At 41.6% G+C, this 19383-nt stretch overlaps 3 protein-coding genes across 4 annotated transcripts in view; all 3 read right to left on the minus strand.

Annotated features, from left to right (window-relative positions):
- rev3l (REV3 like, DNA directed polymerase zeta catalytic subunit) overlaps positions 1–4424 on the minus strand; it is an 80918-nt gene extending 76494 nt beyond the window's left edge. The window contains exons 1-2 of the mRNA XM_013914138.1: positions 4286–4424; positions 3137–3230 (exon numbers count right to left, since the gene is read on the minus strand). Of these exons, the coding sequence (XP_013769592.1) occupies positions 3137–3230; positions 4286–4424 (233 nt within the window). The remainder of the gene's footprint in view (positions 1–3136; positions 3231–4285) is intronic.
- A 6490-nt stretch (positions 4425–10914) lies between these two features.
- On the minus strand, positions 10915–16803 carry traf3ip2a (TRAF3 interacting protein 2a). Of its 2 annotated transcripts, XM_005746189.2 has the most exons (11): positions 15769–16802; positions 15503–15609; positions 15272–15328; positions 14744–15175; positions 13822–13963; positions 13525–13709; positions 13317–13405; positions 13171–13239; positions 12977–13081; positions 12563–12637; positions 10915–12250 (listed from the first exon to the last, which is right to left on the minus strand). In XM_005746189.2, the coding sequence occupies exons 3-11, from the start codon at positions 15285–15287 to the stop codon at positions 12104–12106; spliced, it is 1260 nt and encodes a 419-aa protein (XP_005746246.1). In that variant the 5' UTR covers positions 15288–15328; positions 15503–15609; positions 15769–16802; the 3' UTR covers positions 10915–12103. The 2 variants fall into 2 exon arrangements, with proteins under 2 accessions (XP_005746246.1, XP_013769591.1); XM_013914137.1 differs by lacking the exon at positions 15503–15609 and having other exon boundaries at positions 15769–16803.
- A 1216-nt stretch (positions 16804–18019) lies between these two features.
- LOC102207350 (probable G-protein coupled receptor 139) lies at positions 18020–18985 on the minus strand. Its single transcript, XM_005746198.1, has one exon. It carries the CDS (start codon positions 18983–18985, stop codon positions 18020–18022), a length of 966 nt encoding a protein of 321 aa, XP_005746255.1.
- Positions 18986–19383: the final 398 nt, after the last annotated feature.

A 19383-nucleotide genomic window follows, 5' to 3' on the forward strand; every position in this document is an offset into this window, starting at 1 on the left:
ATGAGAGAAAGACTGAGTGCAAGACTTTGATATTAGATAAAATGAATATTGATAAAGTTTACCTTTATGTACAGAATCTGAATATCGCAAAATATTTTAAAAAATTGCAATAATATCGTATCGTGGGATGTATGGTGATTCCCACCTCTATTAGTCATACAGGATTTATAGATTAAAATTAATAACATACCTTTTTCTTAAAACATTAAGTCACTGTACATGCTCTCCAAACATACTGGTAAAAAGTAACCGCCAGTACTGCCAAAAAAACCCCAAAAAACCCAAACACCTCCTTTGTCCTCTGCATGTAGAACATCAAGTATTTAATTGATTTTCAAATGAACAGTAACTCTGTGTCCCCACATCGAAAATACTCTAAAATGTTTCTTCCTCTATTGAAGATTCAAAAAAACCCTGACAAGAAGCCGGGCCTCATCTGAAGGGAAGGAAGAAAAAAAAAAAACATCACAGGAGGAGGATTAGTGCAGAGCAGCCTTCGGTCTTCTTTTGTGTTTCTACTCTATCACTATGGTAAACCTGCACTTAAGCTTAAACAAAAGTGTAAAATCAGTGGGGGAAAAGAACGAAAGGCAACTCCAGAGAAAACCTGTCAACAACTAAACATCTTAATCATACGATAAGTGAACCCTGGTTCGACAGAAAGACAGGAGAGTAAACAGTAAAGGGAACAATGACCTTCTGTTTAATGAGCCAGTCTCCTTTCTAGTCTGCCTATTATCCTATTAATGGATCAGGAGGAATTCCTTCAGATGGTATTAAGGGTTCCCCTGGAGAGTGCTAAACCTGGGAAGGAAAGGGCCAGAGTAGAAAAAGAGGCCCTCATTTTTACCACCCTCTGGGCTTCAATGCTTGGCCCTCTCATTCAGGTCAATTGGTCATGCACTTTCTCCCCCTCTCCGCTCTCATGCGTACCCAACAAACACTCTAGTGTACACATCCAAGCGATGAACCAAAACAGCGTGCCTCCTGTTGCCACGAGGACCAGGCCCCGTCAGCGTATCTAGATCTAGCTTGTCAGCTTCAAGCCTGGAGATGCATGCCCTTAAAAGGTTTCCGGCACCTCAACAGCACCAATAACTTTTATAACGAAAGGATTCCTTGTATTGTCTTCCTCTTGAGCTAAACCAAAGATGGGCATGCATGTACAGTATGTGTGCTGCAGAGGCAGGACAGTCTCTGAATGCTAACAAAGAGTGGGGAGGGGGAAAAAAGCAGGAAACTTGGCATCAAATTACACAGTGGGAGTGTGCGTTGCTTAGGTCAGGGAAGGACAGGAAATATGAGGCCTGGGGTTGTGGAAAGAGCCACGTGGTGTGGATGCGCTGTTGACCGCTTACACCAGAGTAAACACGCTAATGATAAAGGCACATGAACAGTCTGAGGAGTCAACGCAATGAAACCATAAAAGGCAAAGTGAAATCTGAAGAAGAAAAAAAAAAAAACTTTCTAGTAGGTGTGGCTTGTTTCTAAGCTGCAGGAAAGGAAGAAAGAAAGAGATCCCTCTCCACTTCAATGCTTTCCAGATGGTGATGTAATTTTAAATCTGAAAATGTGGCCACACAACTGATACATAAACTGAACGAGAGAGGGATCCAACTATGAGAATCTGCAGGGCATCGACCGCAATGCACAGACTGCAGACAAGATACTCTGTCATTACTGCAAGTGGAAACAACACAGAGCCCGATATTCAAACTGCAGATACAACACGCACAGCAGAGAAACGAGGCTTGTTCGTGTGCTGCTGAACCTGTAAGGACTCAATCAATGAAAGCTCTTAATGCTCCACTGGGATCCTCGCTTTTGTTTCACTGCTGCATACTCAAGAATGTTAACCAATCAGATAGGATCAGAGGCATAGGCATTTAGACAAGTGTGTTGGCAAACACACGTGGGTCAAACCAACCGTATCGACAAACCATCATTGTTATGACAATTATGTAGCTGGCTCTTTTTCACTGCAGACATTTGTGCATGTCAGAGCAGGAAAAACACAAGTGGAATGTGGCTGGATATTATTCAGCTGAGTGACCTGCACCAGTGCACTTGTGTTTGCTACAGGTTTTTTGGCAAATAAGAAAAAAAAAAAAAACAAAAAAAACTGTACCATTTAGTTGTTTTAGTGTACACCTCCCTTCAGATGCATACTTTTGCACACGTGTGTAGCCTCCTAAATCTTCCAACACCAAAAACATTAATATATTAGTTACTGTCAACCACATTTTATTAAGAGGCCATCAAATTATGATGACTTCTTACAGCCCAAGGTAACAAAGACTTATCTGACAGGAAGCCTAGATTATGCGGTTCACTATCACAGTTCATATCAAACAGAAAGGGGAAATAAAATTGTTTGACAAAAAAATGTTTAAAAATTACTTAAATGAACCATTAACGTTCAAACAATGGATCTGCTTATCACTATCATTACTACTACTACACTTTGAGACGAGAAAAAGGTATTAATTAATAACATACAGAGAACAGCCACAACAACTGCTTTGACTTTGTGCCACTAAAATAGCTCTTCCCTCCATAACGTACACAAGACGTCTGGGTGTTAGGCACTGAAACATTGGAAGCAAATTCTCTGGATTCTGTGGTTTGCTACGCGTAGAACATCCATGGAACGGGCTTGTTCTCTGGTGGAAGTTGATTTGGATAAGGATTTGGGGAGTTCAGGGGCCGGGTCAACACACTGGTCTCTTCATGTTTGTTGTGCAGATAACTGTCCTGCTGGAGGATACCACTGGTGGATAGAAGTCACATTATCTGAGGCAAGTTGGGTGGTAAAAATCAAACTACCGTCCACATGACTGGCAGGATGCAGGGTTTCCCAGCAAAACAATGAATGTTATCCACACCACCAGTCACTTCAGGTTTTAATATTGGACCTTATCATTCACACTAAAATCAGCACATGCCTCTGCTCTAAGGATTGCAACACTCTGTTTATTGAACTGTGGTACTTTCTGATCAACATACAGTACATTCACCTAACAAGCCATCACTGCAGTTTCTGGGTCTGTATACTCAATTTGCATGAGAAGCACTGCATGTGAATGTGCAGACCTGAACACAAACAGGGCCAAACCACAGCAGACACCTTCCTCACCATGACCCGCTGTCCCCCGTTGTAAAGCCTTTAATCCTCACTGAGGGCACATCCTGCTGGACGCTGCTCCAGGTCATCCTGAGACCCAGGAGCACTGATTGGGCGAGGGGGCAAGTGTAACTCACCATTTCCCCCCCACTGGGGACAAACCTTGCTAAGAATATCTATAGTCACTACACTGCAATGTGTCTTCACCCATCAAACAAGGTTGAAAAGAGGGCACAGTGATTGCCGGAGGATTTGGCACAGGTTGCTAATGCTGTGCCATTGTACAGGAAAACCATTCTTTTGTTTTGTGGGGATTAAAGTGGCCAGAATGCCTGGCTGTAATGGCTATACCGAAGAGCAGGGCATGTGGCACAGTTCAGAAAAAACACACATCTACAATAAATATCTGCAACACATTTGTCCTGTATATTTTATCTAAAGCAGCACCTGCAAGCCACGATAGTTACTCCACATACTGTAGGGGTCTTGTCCAGGCTTGTAGCGCTGAACATTACACACTCACACAATGCATGTTCCGTTTTGTATACAATGACAACCTCTGTTGTCAAGGCTATCAATGTAAAGTCACGACTGCCCTGCTTTATCAACACATGATACAGTAATTATTCTATACATTTTTCCTTCCACCATATAATACTGTCACCCATTTTACAGTTAGGCAACAAAATGGTGTTATCCTTTCAACCCCCCCAATAAAATAAATAAATATATATATATATATATGCATGCCAGCCACACTCCACAGGTTGCCATAAATACAATAAAAGCATCGCAGGGGAAAGGTACCAGTTTCCCTGAATGCCACATGTGGCAGACAGAGAACCAAGCGGAGCCCCACGGACGAAAAGGTGTCCGCCACCGCACCACGATGGAGCGAAAACAAAGCACAGCGGAGGGCTCCCACTGCTGCAACAGGGCTGCATGCCGCGTTGGTAAAACGTGTCAACACCCTACAACATCTTCCTGTCACATACATAAAACACCCGTTAGGTTTCCTCGGAACAATACAGCGCGGATGTGTTTGTGCGCGCGTGTCCAAACAGCAGCAGCAGCGAAGGCAACAAACCTGTGACACGCCGCGTGCAGCAAGCTTTAGCTTACTGAAGAGTCAACGAGAATAAAACACAGGACAAGGCTAACCTGCTGGTGTTGCTCCAAATATCCGCACCACCGGCACTTTCTTCACATCGCTCTCCCTGAATTCAGAATAGCAGACGTCCAGGTCTTTAATGGGACTTGTCAGGTAGTAGTCTGCGGTGACGATTCGTACAGCAAACATGACTGCCGCGTCCGTCAAATAAGCCAAAAAACTTTAGCTGCTAGGAGTCCACAAGATGCAGGGACCACGGTGGCCAGTCGATACCAGCCGAAGACTGCTGCTGTCACGGCGGTAACACAACGGCAGAGCGGAGGTAAAGCCCAGTTGTGTCCCATGGAAGAAGGGAAAAAAAGAAGAACGGGAAAAAACGCGAACAAAGATTCCCGTTGGCTACAACGCTTCCCGAGGTGCCGTCGCCGTTAATGTCCAGCTGCAGCCACGGGGAGCTAAACTCGACGGTGGCGGGTTGTTAACAGGCGCTCCGCAGCTGTCAGCTTCATGTTTTTAGTAGTGATTGCGGCTGTCCCGTGATTTTAGCTATCTCTGTGGTGTTGTAAGCCAGGAGGACATTCCTTCCAGTATGTAACGTTATCTCTCGAAATCACCCCTCAGAACTAGTCCCAGCCAGTCCGCTTTTCTCAGGTAGACCCTCAGTCTTCCTCTTGCTCCCTCTTCTTCCATATCAGGCTAGCCCGCGTTAGCTAACCTTTCACAAAGCTACTCAAAATCCAAAGAGTTGTACTTCCGTGTGCACACTTCAGAATAAAATGATTTTTGACTAGTCCAGCGCAGTGATACAAGACACTGGAGTGAGAACGACCATTTTATTTTGAAAGGCTCAGCCATGGCATACGTTGTTTATGGGCTACGTAACTGGGAGGCATATATACTTGGTTTTTTGGACCATCTCTCCGGCTAAGCGCATTAGGCCACAAAGCTGCATCTGTTTGGAAATTCCCATCATTCAAATAAGATTATTCCGCCAGCAGGAGACAGAATGTGCTATCCCTCAGCTTCTTAGTGTATAATGGTTGCAGAAACCTTCAGGTTAGAACGTTTTATGTGGCGAGTTGTCCTAAAAATACCCTTATAAGCATGTCACAAATCAAATGCACGAAGTCACCGGTTCTATCCTGTTACATCCCGATTGGCATTTTTTTTAAATAATATAAATATGAAAATAGACGCAATTTTTGCTAATACAGATCCAAGATTCAATATTTGTTTTTACAATATAAGTGACAGGAATTAATTTTTTTGAGCTCGCATTGTTAGGTGAAACCTTTCACCTAACACTGCAGAGTACTTAGCACCACAAACAAACATTGGCAAGAGCATTGTTATTATAGGTGTTATATCATTACACTGTGTAGGTATGTGTGAATTAGGGGAAAGGGTAATATCCTATTTATCTTATTGTGAGGAAGGAAAATTATCCTAATAAGACGAGGATGATGATTACATGTCCTGTCTGTGAAGCATTTTTGAGACTTTACATGGTACATTGACCTGTACAAGTCCAATTGACTTGACTTGACTTTAAGTTATAAGGGGTAGGAGGAAGTATATTTCTGAGTCACATGAGAACAATGAGCATATGAAGTTATAGCTTATGAAATGTCTCTTCTTTTCTTTTGTTCCAAACAGAAAAGAAGAAGAAGACGTCTTGCTTAAAGCTGATTCATTTCATGTCAAAATATTTGTTTATACAGTAGTATTTTAAAACTATGAATGTAGCTTATGGCTGTGAAATAAGAAACCAATGTTGGTGTTCACATGTTCTTTATAATGGTCTGGAAATAGCGCATTGATCAAATACCTTCAATTCTTGGGAAATGTTTCAGAATTACAGCAGATCTCAGGATCAGCGGATGCTTCTCTGCTTTATTGCCTATTAGGCTTGTCCTTGTTCCTTATGGTATCAACAGCATCCTGTTCTTGCAACACCTCGAAACAAGTTGTTTTTTTGGGGTTTTTTTTTTACTTTTAATGCACTTTCTATGATTTAGTGTGACCAGCACTCACGGGTGCTTTTTATGGATGCCTATAACAAATCTCCAAGCTCTTCATCATTCTGCTCAGATTCCTCGAACAGCCAGTACATGGCAGGCAGCAGTGCTGGATGTGCTGAGCTCACTGCTTTCTCCTCTCCAGTGACAGAGCCATAACCCTCTACAAACAGCTGGTTCGGTCCAGTTCATGCTGGGGACACGGCAGTCAACGACTCCCCGATGATAAAAATGTTTCATTAGCATTTTCATCAGCACACGCTCCAGCAGACAAAGGGAGCCTCTGTCTGCTGGAGTGTGCGCTGACCTTGAGTAAGAGCCTGGCCCTCTTAATGAACCAATCGGCAGTCGTATGCTTGCATTTGCCAGCAGCATGCCCGAGGTCTGAGAGCACTTATCAAACAAATCCAAAAATATTATGGATGCCATATTTAATGTAGTGTTTGGTGGGAGCTTTTAGCTAAAGTGCTTTACAGTGCTAAGTGCATACATTTTTAGTATGGATGAGCCCAGTGGGAGCAGAGCCTAAAACTTCCTGCTTCATAGGCAATCTGTTCTTAAGGATTTGTTCTCCTCAGTGAAGGAGAGGAGGGAAACGAGTGACATCCTTGAGCTGTTTCATATGTCTGCCATCAAGGACCTTGAGCTCTTACGTATTCTTCTGTCAAACCGACGTGTAACAGTTATAACTTTGAACGTGCTTTAATGGAAGTGGGTTTGTACATAGATCATAAATTTGGTTCTTTTGCCTTGTATCTCCAAAACTTGATGTTAAACAATTCTCACTATCACAGACTTTATTTCTTCCATTACTGTCAGTTCTTTTGCACCAATCTCTACCCTTTCAACATCAGTCTAAGGTAGAGCCATCTCAAGTAGAACACAGGAAGACCTTTATTTCTCACCTGGTTTTAGATGTGTTAGTGTGAGACAAGTTGGTTCAGGTCCTTCTGATATCAGCCTGCTTTGCGTCTCCTGTTTGGCGATGTCACCTTCTTACATGCGCATGTCCCACCTGTTCTCATGTAAGTGAATAATCAGTGGAATTTACCATCTCCGATTTGTTCAAATCTAGCAACATTTGTGGATATGTTCAGATTTGGTGTGTGTTCAAAATGTGTTGCACATTTCTCTGTTAGGCGATGAGTCTGAAGAATCATGTCAAGTTTTATTTGTTTCTGATGTTTTCTCTGTGCCTTCTGTGTTTATTAGGGTTATTCTTTATGTGCCAGGGTTCTCTGTTTGGTTATGTCATGTTTTGCTTTGAAGATTAGTTCTAATGTGTCTCCTTGTAGTTTTACTTCCTGCTTACCTTGCATGCCCACTTTTGTGTTTGTCTGCCCCGCTATCATTAGTTCCACTTGTGTTTGATGGGCTTCACCTCTGTCTAATGCTATATAGTCCTGCCTTTCCCTTTGTCAGTGCATCTGTTTGTGCGCCATGTGTTCTTGTAGCATTTGTCATGCTTTTAGTCTGGGATTGCTGTTTTCCTTTAGGCTATGTGTGTCTGGATTTTAATCAGCCTCTTTGTCCTGCATTTGGACTGTGTGTTTCAGTGCTTCCTGGAACTGAGATAACAATATTGAGTATGTGTGGAGGTTACTGAGATTACTGTGAAACATTCACTGGTTGCATGAGCTCATTCTTTAATGTAATGTTTTAGGGGGGAAAATCAATAGATAGATGTGATGTGATATAGAGAGAGAGATGGATATATATTGGAAGGGTAGCTTAATGGTCAAGTTTTGTTGATGAAATGTTCTTGCCGTTTCAGCTAACGTGGGCAAACACACATTAGTGTTTTTCCCACATTATCCTGGGAAGGGTTTGGATCTTGGGTTTTACAGCATTCCCAATAATGGTAACACTTGAGGAAAAGCATTTTTCATGAACAGTCTCTTCTAAGAATTCTGTAAAATTTGCAAAAAGCAGGCAATGCAGGCAAAAGACTGACAGACCTCTCATTGAACATATTAATGTCATTTTGATTCCCCATAGTGCTTTTCTGTAGGATTCTCATGTATTAGATGTAACTTCATGCCGTTTAGGAAGAATACGTGCGTTTGGCTGCTTTGGATCCACCAGATAAGACTGAGTGGAGTGGTGTGCAGGTCCTGAAACAATAACAAACAGTGGATTTATTGGTTCTGGCTGCAGCTCTGTTTACACGCAGGCACCTCATGCAGGAGCTGATAAAAGCTTGGACATCAGCAGAGTTCCCCACAGAGATGCACACATATGTGAGAAACATTTTTTTTTCTTTTTCTGTCAGGTTTGGTAAACAGGCTGTGCACACTGACCGAGTAAAATGAAGTTCAGAGTGAAAATCTGGCAGTTAAAGGTGCCCCACACAATGCTGGCTTATCAGGGAGTCAGTGGTGGAACATATGGACCGGATGTTTTTACCAGACTTCCTGGGCCCCTGTCTACATGTTTTATCACACTGATGCTTTATGACCGACATTTTTTTTCTTTTTTGTAATCTGTTCAAAGTGAAAGGTGACCCCAGTTTAAAAATAAATAAATATACATTTTTACATGTATTTTTTAAATAAAAAAATAATAAAACAATGTATAATTGGAGAAGACATTGGCGCTTTCACCATGAACAGATGACTGATGCTGGGTGTTATTGTTTGGTACATGCTGCCATCTTCTGGTTCTTCCAGTTAGCCTCTGCATTACACCAAAGTACTTCTCTGCGAACGGGGATGGACCGTCTACATAACCATCCAGGGTCACCGTAGACTTTGCGGTACTGCAGACTCGACCTCTGCGAGCACGTGGCTATCTGGAAATGTGCTGTTTACTTTAAATAAGCGCAAATAAATAAGAACAACAGATTCAAATTGTCCTGTGTTCATAAGCTCATTTTCTATTTCAGCATTGCAACATTTTAAATAATACTTTTCAAAAACCTGCATTATATATTTATAGCAAATTTGTGTTGAATTGAGAAGACAATTATCCTGTAATTAACATTGTTTCAGTGCATCTGCGAGCATCTCCGCTTTACCTCTCCAACTTTGTCTCCAACCTACTCAACCTGATCCGTCCCTCTCATATACTCATTTCTAATCCCATTGATTCTTGTCACTCCCAATGACAATCTTAGTGTAGTCAACTCAGTACCACCTCCATCCCCTGTCTTTATGTTAGTGCAAACACGTCCAAACCATACATTTTAACAGGTCTCATTATTATCATGTAAACATTTTTCAGTCTCGCTGCTATTCCTCTGTCACCAATCCCACCCTGACACCCCTTGCTTTGGCTCTCAAACTTAAATGTATCCACCTTCACTACCTCCTGTCACGATGAGTTGTGTGGCTGTTAGTGGCTGGACCCACGTGCAGGACTCGGAGACAAAACATTAACTTAAACGGCAGCTTTATTTGCTGGTGAGACAAACTTGGCGATACATAAACAACAACTTAAACTAACTAGACTGGAGACGCAAATGACTCTAACCTGAAGGCAGACAACGACGAACACGCACACAACAAACATGGAGGATGCAACAACCGGCAGGGAAAAACACAGAGCTAAAATACATACTGAGGTGATTAGGGAATGTGAAACAGGAGGGAGACACAGCTGGGAGAAATTGGGGCTAACAAGACAGGAGGAGCAAAGCTGGACATACTGACATAAGACACAATCCTTCAAAATAAAACAGGAAACAATACACAAGGACGCAGACTAAGAAACACAGACTTAACACAGGCAGAACTAAACATAAACCAGAATAAGCCGGAACATAGAACATCATCATCAAATAGATCAAGAAAATAACCAAAAATACAAAATCAAACTAAAACATGAAAACTCAAAATACTGGGTCAAAACGCCCAGAACTGTGACACCTCCGCTCCGTGTAGCTTCACTGTTACACTTCTCTCCCTCTCAGCTGCATGATTTCTGTCTTGCTTTTATTCAGTTTAATTGCTTTTCTCTAGTGCATACCTCCACCTCTCCCAGACATTTCCTACAAACATCATAGTCCACAGAGACTCCTGTCTGACCTCATCTATCAGCCTGTCCATCACCACTGCAAACAAGGAGGGTTCAGAGCTGATCCCTGATGTAATTCCACCCCCAACTCGAACCCATCTGGCACTCATACCGCACACCTTACCATTGTTTTACCGTCTTCATAAATGTTGTGCACCATCTTTACATACTTCTGTCACTCCTGACCTCCTGACTGAATGTAATGCACTTTCTTGGCAGGAAACCACACTCAGGCTTGTTGATGATCCCCTCTCTTCTTAACTTAGTTTCAACAACGCTTTCACATAGCTTCATGGCAGGGCTCAACAACTTTATCCCTGCATAGCTTGAAAATCAGTACCAGTTCTTCCCCATTCCTCAGACATGCTCTCATGCTGAACACAGATTGTGTTAAGCAGTCTTGTTTAAATCACTTTCCATCTCTTGTAGACATCTCAGCACTTCTACAGGTATTTGGACCAAATGCATTTTTATCCATCGCCCTCATTTCCTCCTTACTAATTCTCTGCACTTCCTTGATTCTCTTTCCTCAATCAACATTCCTCCTTCTCTAATTTTCTACATTATTTCCTTGAAAGCTGTGCCATGTAAAATATATTAAAAACCGCATGGTTTGCTGGTAATGAAGACAACAAGACAACATCAAATATTGAAACAGAATTTTTTTTACTGTACATTTCTAAAAACAACACACTGTGTTTACTGGGGGAGACCCAGGAGTACATGTTGCTGTGAAAGCAAAATATTTTACAATCTTTGCTTAATGAAGGATTTCAACTGCTCAACAGTTCAGGCACTGGTGCTATGCGGACCAATGCCCTCCATACCATCATACGTGCTGGCATTTGAACTGCATGCTGATAACAAGCAGGATATTCACTCTCATCTTTACTCCAGAGGGTAGAAGTATTCCTGGATCATAGTGGTGGTCTGTGCGTTTGCGTGGTTTTTGAACGTGCATTTGTAAATGCAGTCAGATATCACATCCACGGACTCTTTCAGAACAAATCCTTAGCCCATGCAGTCTACCGCTGAATCACGTCTTGAAAATCATAGCCGCTCAATATCAATTTTCAGCTTTTTCTATTATGTACAGAAATATGTTAGTGATACTTATTTACTCTAGATCATGAATTCTCTAAATGCTTTGCAATTTTACATCCAGAATGTTCTTTTTGTTTGTTTTTTTACAGTCCTACTTAGTACTCCTTTTTTGGTTGATTTTCTATATCTCTCTATCTCTATATAGTTTTTTTTATCATTAGTAGTAGTAGTGGCCTGCGTTGCCTTGTGAGCTGAAAGATATTAAAAATAAACACACTTCTCAAAATATACTAATGCTTCTCAGTTTTGAGATTACTCTTAAAGCACTGTACCTGCCCAGCACTTAACTGTACACTGTTAGGAAAAAAATAGATTAGATAAATAATTATGTGGCTGAATATCCAGATATTTGTAAGTGTTGGTGAAGACTAAGCCAGATCTTTCACATGCACAAAATCACAACTTCAGATATGTACTAATGTTTCTAATATAATAAGCTAGAAAAAAGCCTTTCTGCCTTCTTGTAGACAAATATTGGTTAAATTCATTTGAAGTGTATATTAAGGAAAGAATAAGAAACCAAAATGAAACCTACAAAGCTCTGATTGGCCAGTGTAAAAGCAGATTTGTCGGAAATAAACAAGTACGTTTAATCTACTTGTAAAAGTTAGATTAAACTTCAACTTCATTGATTGTTTATAACTGAACACTGTAAAAGATCAGTAAATCTGGGGTAAAGTAAACAATTTTAACTATGCCACATATTTTGTCCCAGTCCTCTTTTTACTGCTCTCAGACAGGACGGAACGTGAGGGTGAGGTCAGCACTCCGGTGTGGGATGATGTAGCGCTCCTCCCTCAAGAGACGCAGAAGCAAATCCTGGGTGTCCTGGGGCCAACGGTAGATTCTGGTACTCTGAAGCCAGCTGGGTACATGAGCCTGTAAGAGGATACGAGGGGTAGCCGTGGGTTAGCATGCACAGTCAATGTACTTAATCCTCTGGATTCATGGGCCTTTTACCTGGAACCTAACTGCCCTCATCTCTTTCCTGTTTATAGTCTACACAAAGCTGTAAACTTTATTTGTCCTTTTCTTTTCAATCAGTTTTTTTGGAGGGTTTTATTTCCTCACATAGGTTTTACTTATGCTTCCAATGCGGGGTGATGGTGAGTGGTTTATTAAAGGGTCAGTTCACACAAATCACAAAGACATGTCCGTCCGTCCCCCCAATCATGTGTTGATCAATCTTACCTTGGCTGCATTGGGAAACATCACAGGAACCAGTCTGAAGTTCAGGCAGCCTTGCTGGATGTACTCATTTTGAATCTGTGCCATTGTGAAAGGATAGTCAGTGATAGAACTAAACAAAGGCTTCACTCATGAGTTCAACCAAAATGTATTTTCCTTGTCACCTAACATTGACACAATTACACATTGTGATTGATGCTCTGACAGAAAGCAGAAGAATTTGACTGCACTCTGCTCTGGCACACTAACACAGTGAGGAATCTGGGAGGAACGGCTGTTTTCAGTCCCTGGGAGGTATTTCCTCATTCTTCCATGCAATTGAAATGTGAGAGGAGGTACTATAATGATACAGAAAAGCCACAAGAGGGAGACATTGTGAGAAAATATTTGCTTCTCAGTTCCTAAGAGGCCATTTACCTGGTTGTGGATGTACTTTGTGTGCAGGCCATGCTCATCGACTCCATCTCCTTCCACATCCGCTTTGTACTTGGGGCTGATGGCCACAATGATCAGCACTGATTTCTGTCAAAACAATCCTCACTGTCAATTTTTCAGCACAGCTGTGATAAGAGTTGAAGAATTGCCTAATCAAACTCAGCCGTCACACTTACATCATTCAGAAAACGGTCCATCCATTGGTTGATACCCATGCTTCGGATTGAACTGTCAAACATGTCGAGCTGAGGAAAGGCAGAGCGAGTGAGAACATTTGAAGTGGAGTGAGCATCTGCGGGAAATCAAAGGCTGATGGACTTACTGAGGGTCTAAAGCCTTGGTCCACGAGAAATTTAACAAACATGAACATTTCCTTGGCTATGTCCACTGAATATGTGATAAAAACTCTTCCTGTCAATGAGGGAGGGGAAAAACAGAAAACAAAAAAACCCATCAGTCATTATCCTGAACAGAAGGGAAACATGAAACAGAAGGGAATGATGCATGCTTTGGCACATGGTGGGACTTACTGCACTCCTCGGGAAGACTGATGGTCCTCCTGATCTCCTTCGTGCCCGATCCTGCGCCTGCAAGGTCGGAGCAACCCACGCTGACCTCATGCATCACGTCTAGAGGAGGTGTTGCATAGGGAGGCGCAGAACCACAGTGACCATTAAGAGCACCTTTAAGTTGCTGCCCATTTTGAGAGAGATTCCTGTGGAGGGAAATGATGAGAAATGACCACAGAGTGACTCACAACATACGGTATTGGGGAAAGTATTCCACCAGTGAACCAATGCTAGAATTAGTAGATCATAATGACAAACATTTTCTGGTGAGGTTGAGGCTCCTGGTGTCGGGCTGCTGGGTAACCCGGGTCTTGATGACAATAATTATCGCGTCCGCGCAGGTTTGCTGGAGGCCAGCACGCGCGCTGTTTCAGACAGCTTCCCTGCATTGGCATGTGGCCTGCAGACAGACACAGAGGAGCAGACATAAGTTCCTCTTTCAGATGGTTTAGCAGAAATGAGATGCAGATTGTCCTGCTTCTGGAATGCAATAGCACATTTACTGTTTGTTCTTGAGTGCTAAAATTATGGTTTTAAATGATTGCTGCCTACAACCAATTTTTTTCAGTGACATTCAATATCATATGTCAAATTCATAGTCACAATATGACCAATTATAGTTAGCATTTGTTATGGGACACTCGATGTTTCCATGTTATTGAGCGCCAGCCGCAAAGTAAAGATGTCTTAAAGTGGGCATGAGTTTGGTGTTTTAGTGTCCTATGACACAGTATCAACAAACAGGGCTGAAAAAGGAAGCTAAAAGCTACAGTTCACCAGCTTGTCAGTCCCTATAGAATCCCATTTTAAAATGCTTAACATTTTTACAGCCTGTTACAATGTGGCACAACAGCGCTGACTTCTGTGTGAATTTGTTTTCCTGCTCACCTGGTTGGATTTTTTTTTTCTTCACAGGCCTAAAGTTGTGGGTGTGATTGTTTATGCTGAAAGGTTTCAGTAAACAGTAGAGAAACCTATGCATTACGTATTTTTTTGTTTTCCACGTAAATCTGTGGACTCCAAACATATCAGCAAAAACTGAGACATTGTAAGGGATTAAGGTACAGATTATTTTTCCTTTAATTTGTGACCTCTTTTACGGTGTTCTGTGTAAATATTGGATAATTTTTCAGATCTACTTAAATGAAACAATCCAGTGGTAATTCACTGACATACTCACATGGCATATGTGGAATTGGCATTTTAACATAGTTGATGCTGTTGAAGTCCGATTTGAGCGGTTGGGGGGGCTCCAAGTACTCTGCATCGTCCACAGAGTGGCTCCGGTGCTGGCTTGAAGGGCCTATGGGGTCTTGCTTATACTGCACTTTCTGTCTTAGGCTAACATGCCAAAAATCTTCCATGAATGGGGCATTCACGTGTCCCGAGAGTGGTGCTGCTGGAGAGTTAATGCGAAACTGGTGCTTATACTGGTTCTCAGGGAATTTACTCAAGCCCACTTGTTTTGCTGCCCGCTGTGGAGGCTCAAATTCACGGGCCTCTAGCCTTTTGACGGTCTCTGTGTGTGCGTTACACTGTTCACATGGGGGGAGCCGTTCCAAGTCCAGAGTCTCACCCATTTCAACAGGAATGCTATGATGGGGACAAGGCCCTGAAAGCAAGAAGGAAAAGATCAACAGGTTTTTACTCACTTCACTTAAAATGGCATTTTTGGCAAGCTGATAGCTCTGTGTCTGTGCCTTCCTACCTTTATAAGGGTCCATTTTTTTAATTTTATTTTACCAATTAAAAGTGTCTTTGGCCTCTGTGGTGAAAATGAAAGCAGTGTTAAAATAATCTGTTGCAACATGGCACCTTAAAGACAGACACACACAAAAACACACGCACGCACATACACACACACACACAGCAAAACGCCCTACATAAAATCAACATGGCGGTTACAAACCGAGACTAGAACCACAGGGAAAAGCATTACCCTTAATATGGCAAACGCTTCTCGGTAGAAGTATTCATGTGTTCTTTTATTTTTCACACTGAAACAAGTGAAAACGGAGGATCTCTACAGGTGGGTTGAAGCATAACCTGATCGTGACAAACAAGTACAAAGGTCAGAATCATTCATCAAAAGCAATGCCAGGTATTTCTTTTTAAACAATAACTAAAAAAAAAAAAGAGTCAAAAGTTAACATGGTGTTTGACATTACAAGTTAAAGAACAAAGCCAATGTGTTTTCACACCTACCTTCGCTTAAAGCTGCTCAGCCTCAGCACAAACCTGTTTTGTGGCAAACAGGAAACATTCCCGCTGCTTGTTCCTTCCTGTCTTATGCAAATCTTGGAAGTCTCGTGACCCATTTATGCAAAAGGTGTGGAGCGTGAACTCCAGGGCTGCCAATCAGGTTGCTTCTTCAACCAGGTAGGCAGGCTGCAGCTAGCCACATTCAACTGTTTTGTTGGAAAGGTGTCATGTTTTGTTTTCATCACACATTGTGAAGCAATGAAATTGAAGCAGCAGGGGGGAAAAGGATACACAGGACTTGACAGGTAAAGAACATATACTACAGCATGTATAAAACGGTACAGTGACCCATTTTCAAGGCCATCAACCAAGAACATGTTTTTGTTTCATAACTAGACATGATCCATATCACACCCAAGTCTGATTTTCCTTTTTTGTTTTATAAACAAACTGTATTGACAAAGGCCCACAGTCGGGCAAAAGGTTGTATATAATGGTTCTTTGAGCAAAATGCATACCATGTTTTTGTGTGGATGGGAAAAAATGCAGTAACTTCTGGGTCTGAAAAGAGAACTAGTTTAATATCTTAAACTTGCATTCTTTCTGATGTTCAACACTGGTCATTCCTGTGCTTGGAAGAAGAAACCAAGAGGGGTGTGTCATTAAGCTAGATTACTAGGTTAGCAAGAAAGTCTTGTTTTAAGTTGTTTGTCATGAAAGTGGCTCTCTTTCTACCTGACTAAAAAATGGTGGTAATTTAACCTGAACAGGAGCGGGTTATGTTCAGGATTTCTTTTTACAAACGGCTGGACTTGCACATGATTTTTTTTCTTTGCATATTAGAATTTAAATTGTATCTCTGTATCATGGCTTTTGTACCTCACTGATATTGCAAATGAAGCGCAGCTGTACAACCGTCACAATGTTGCTGGAATGTTCATCTGATGATGCAGAAAATGTGTAAATGTTCATATACTTGATTCTGATCTGCTGCTCTTTTACAGCGCAGTTAGTAGAATGCAGAACACACACAAAGAGCACCTGTCAATCAATAAAATTGATTTAACTTCTGCCAACAAACTAAATTTCCACATCGCCTTTATTAAGGTACAGGCCAGTTTTAAAGTTCCAGAGCTCTACTGTGAATGATAGGCAGAATTCATAGGGATAATTTTATATGGAAAAAGATCATATGACACAGCAAAGAAAGGCCACCTCAACAGAGAAAGTTGCAGAAATTATAGCGTGATATCGCTCATCTCTGACTGGGGTTTTAGGTTTTGTCAAGTCAGCTTATACAAAGAAAGCCTGACTTATTTCCTTGGTAGTACACCCTTCAGTAGTACAGAAGGTTGATTTTAAAACAACAAGAGTGCCCAAAATCAACCTTCTGGGTTAATAATGTAACTTTAGTAACCAGTGACTGTTGGTGAAGATGTCAGTAGATGTACTTTATATCTTGGCATCACATACAGTAAAAACATAGACGTAGGACCCCGGTTGGAAAAATTCAGCCAATATGCAGTTCCTTAAACCTGCCTTCTGTCTCAAGTCCACCTGATGACGATAGCTGTGAATGCAAAAGGACTCCCAGTCCCATAGAAGTCCATGGAAAAATGGCTTTCTGACTTAGAAGGAAAACGTTTTGAGAGGTTAAGTTTATGGGCTCAGTCACTCATTTTGGGTCATATTGAATACAAAATAAATTTTTAAATCTCAGTCATAATTTTTTTTAAGAAATAGAGGCTTATCTGTGGCATTAATTCACAAAATATCTGTTTATCTGTTGGATTCAGCTTTTTGGGACATATGTATAACTTCATAGCAATCAAGAAATTGTTGAGGTGTTTCAGAGCAGGTCATCCATCTGTCCAATTTGGGCTTTTGCTGCAATCTAATATTGTTGTATGTATTGAGAGCCATGACACCAACATAGATATTTTAATCTTTCTTTCAAGTCCTCTCACTTCATTTGACATTTTGACACCTTTTCAGAATTCGTCCCAAGTATCTGTTTTTGCAATATATCATGTTAAACAAGTTTTTCATATACACCATCTGCGTATATGCTGATACTGTTCTACCTGTGTAAACCAACCAAACACATCATTCTGGCTTTAGGTTAATATCGAAGTTGATGAGTTTCCGGGGATACAGCCTATAAAATTAGGTAAGTTTACCTTGATTCACAGCTTTTATGTTAAAACTAGTTTAAAGAAGAAACTTTAACCTTTTTATCTTATTGGAGTTCGTTCTATTCTGTAGGTTTTAAACTGGTTAGCACCACAGACACAGGGTTGCTGGAATATGAAGCCTTATGATCCACCACTGAAAAAACTTTCATGGTAGTATTTGTGAGGACAGAGCCCAGTTCAAGTGCCTTCTCATTACAAGTCAGTACCTGGACCAGCTCTTGCCGGAAGCGGCGACTGACCATACAGTAGAGTAGGAAGTTTGTGGTGGAGTTCAGGTTCTGCAGCATGTTGGCAATGTCTCCGGCAACGTTGATTGGAATGCTGTAGTCGTTTCTATTAAAATTCTCATTATTGTAGTTGGTCCTCAAGATGCAATACGTGACAAAACGAGGAAGGCTAAGCACAACAAAAGCCACAGAGACGGTTCCCAGCAGGAGAATGGTCCTCCTCAACATGCCCCTCGTGCTTTTACCCTGCATGACACGATACTCCTCTTTAGTGAAGAGCTTACTGGCGTTGCACAAATGGTACCCAATGAGGTAATTGAAAATGATAACCAACACGATCGGAATTCCTCCTGAGAGGAATGTAGTTATCCACACTATAACAGTAGTGTAGGTCTCATTGCGGTATAGACATCTGGGCAATGTGATGTTCTCTCCATCCACTGTGAGGTTCACAGGTGTGACAATATTGATCCAAGCCAGAGGCACAGAGACCAGGTGGGATACCAGCACAATAGCTATGCAGGTAAGCTTAGTGACCCTAGTTTGTGACAAATGCTGTTTGACAGCCGTGCTGCGGAGGACCAAGTAACGCTCGATGGTGAACACCACCACAATCCAAGAGGAGCTGTAGAGTGACCCATACTGCAAAAATCCCAGAATGCTACACCAAGGGTAAGAGTGCCAGAAGGGCTGCAGGGTCCAGAAGGCGAGAGTTAGGTCAATAAGAATTACCCACACCAAGTAGAAAATGTCAGCAATAGCTAGACAACTGAGGTAGATGATGGCTGTGCTGGACATCCCACAATTACGGAAACAGATCATGTAGAATGTGAAGAGGTTTCCTAGAACAAAGAGTAGGAACACAGGCCCACACTCGTTTATTGATCATTTGGTCAAAGATAAAAGCTAAAACTAAGGATGCATATGATATTGTACACATCCACAAGATACAGTAAGTAGCAAAATTAATCTGATGTCCAGTTTTCACACATTTTTAACTATTCAGGAACTATTTAGGAAACTCATGGATTCCATCAAGGATTTGGTAGCTAGCATACATCAGTTAGCTAATGTTGTTGGTTACAGAGTAGCTGTGTCCAAATTCAGAGGCTACATCCTCCTGAGGCCGCATTTGTAGGCCGATTACATCACAACGACGCGACAAAGGCTTGAAGACTGAGAAAAAATAATTCAGA

Source organism: Pundamilia nyererei, unplaced genomic scaffold (assembly GCF_000239375.1).
Source record: "Pundamilia nyererei isolate P.nyererei 1_Seehausen unplaced genomic scaffold, PunNye1.0 scaffold00174, whole genome shotgun sequence".
NCBI classification, from domain to species: Eukaryota; Metazoa; Chordata; class Actinopteri; order Cichliformes; family Cichlidae; genus Pundamilia; species Pundamilia nyererei.

Bases quoted from the DNA above. Each gene is read 5' to 3' on its own strand.
- traf3ip2a (XM_013914137.1), bottom strand. The intron at 13,406-13,524 runs GTAAGTCCCACC...CCTCATTGACAG, and splicing joins CAGTCTTCCCGAGGAGTGCA to GAAGAGTTTTTATCACATAT. The intron at 13,240-13,316 runs GTAAGTCCATCA...GCCTTTCCTCAG, and splicing joins ACCAAGGCTTTAGACCCTCA to CTCGACATGTTTGACAGTTC.
- LOC102207350 (XM_005746198.1), bottom strand. From the start codon at position 18,985: ATGTCCAGCACAGCCATCATCTACCTCAGTTGTCTAGCTATTGCTGAC.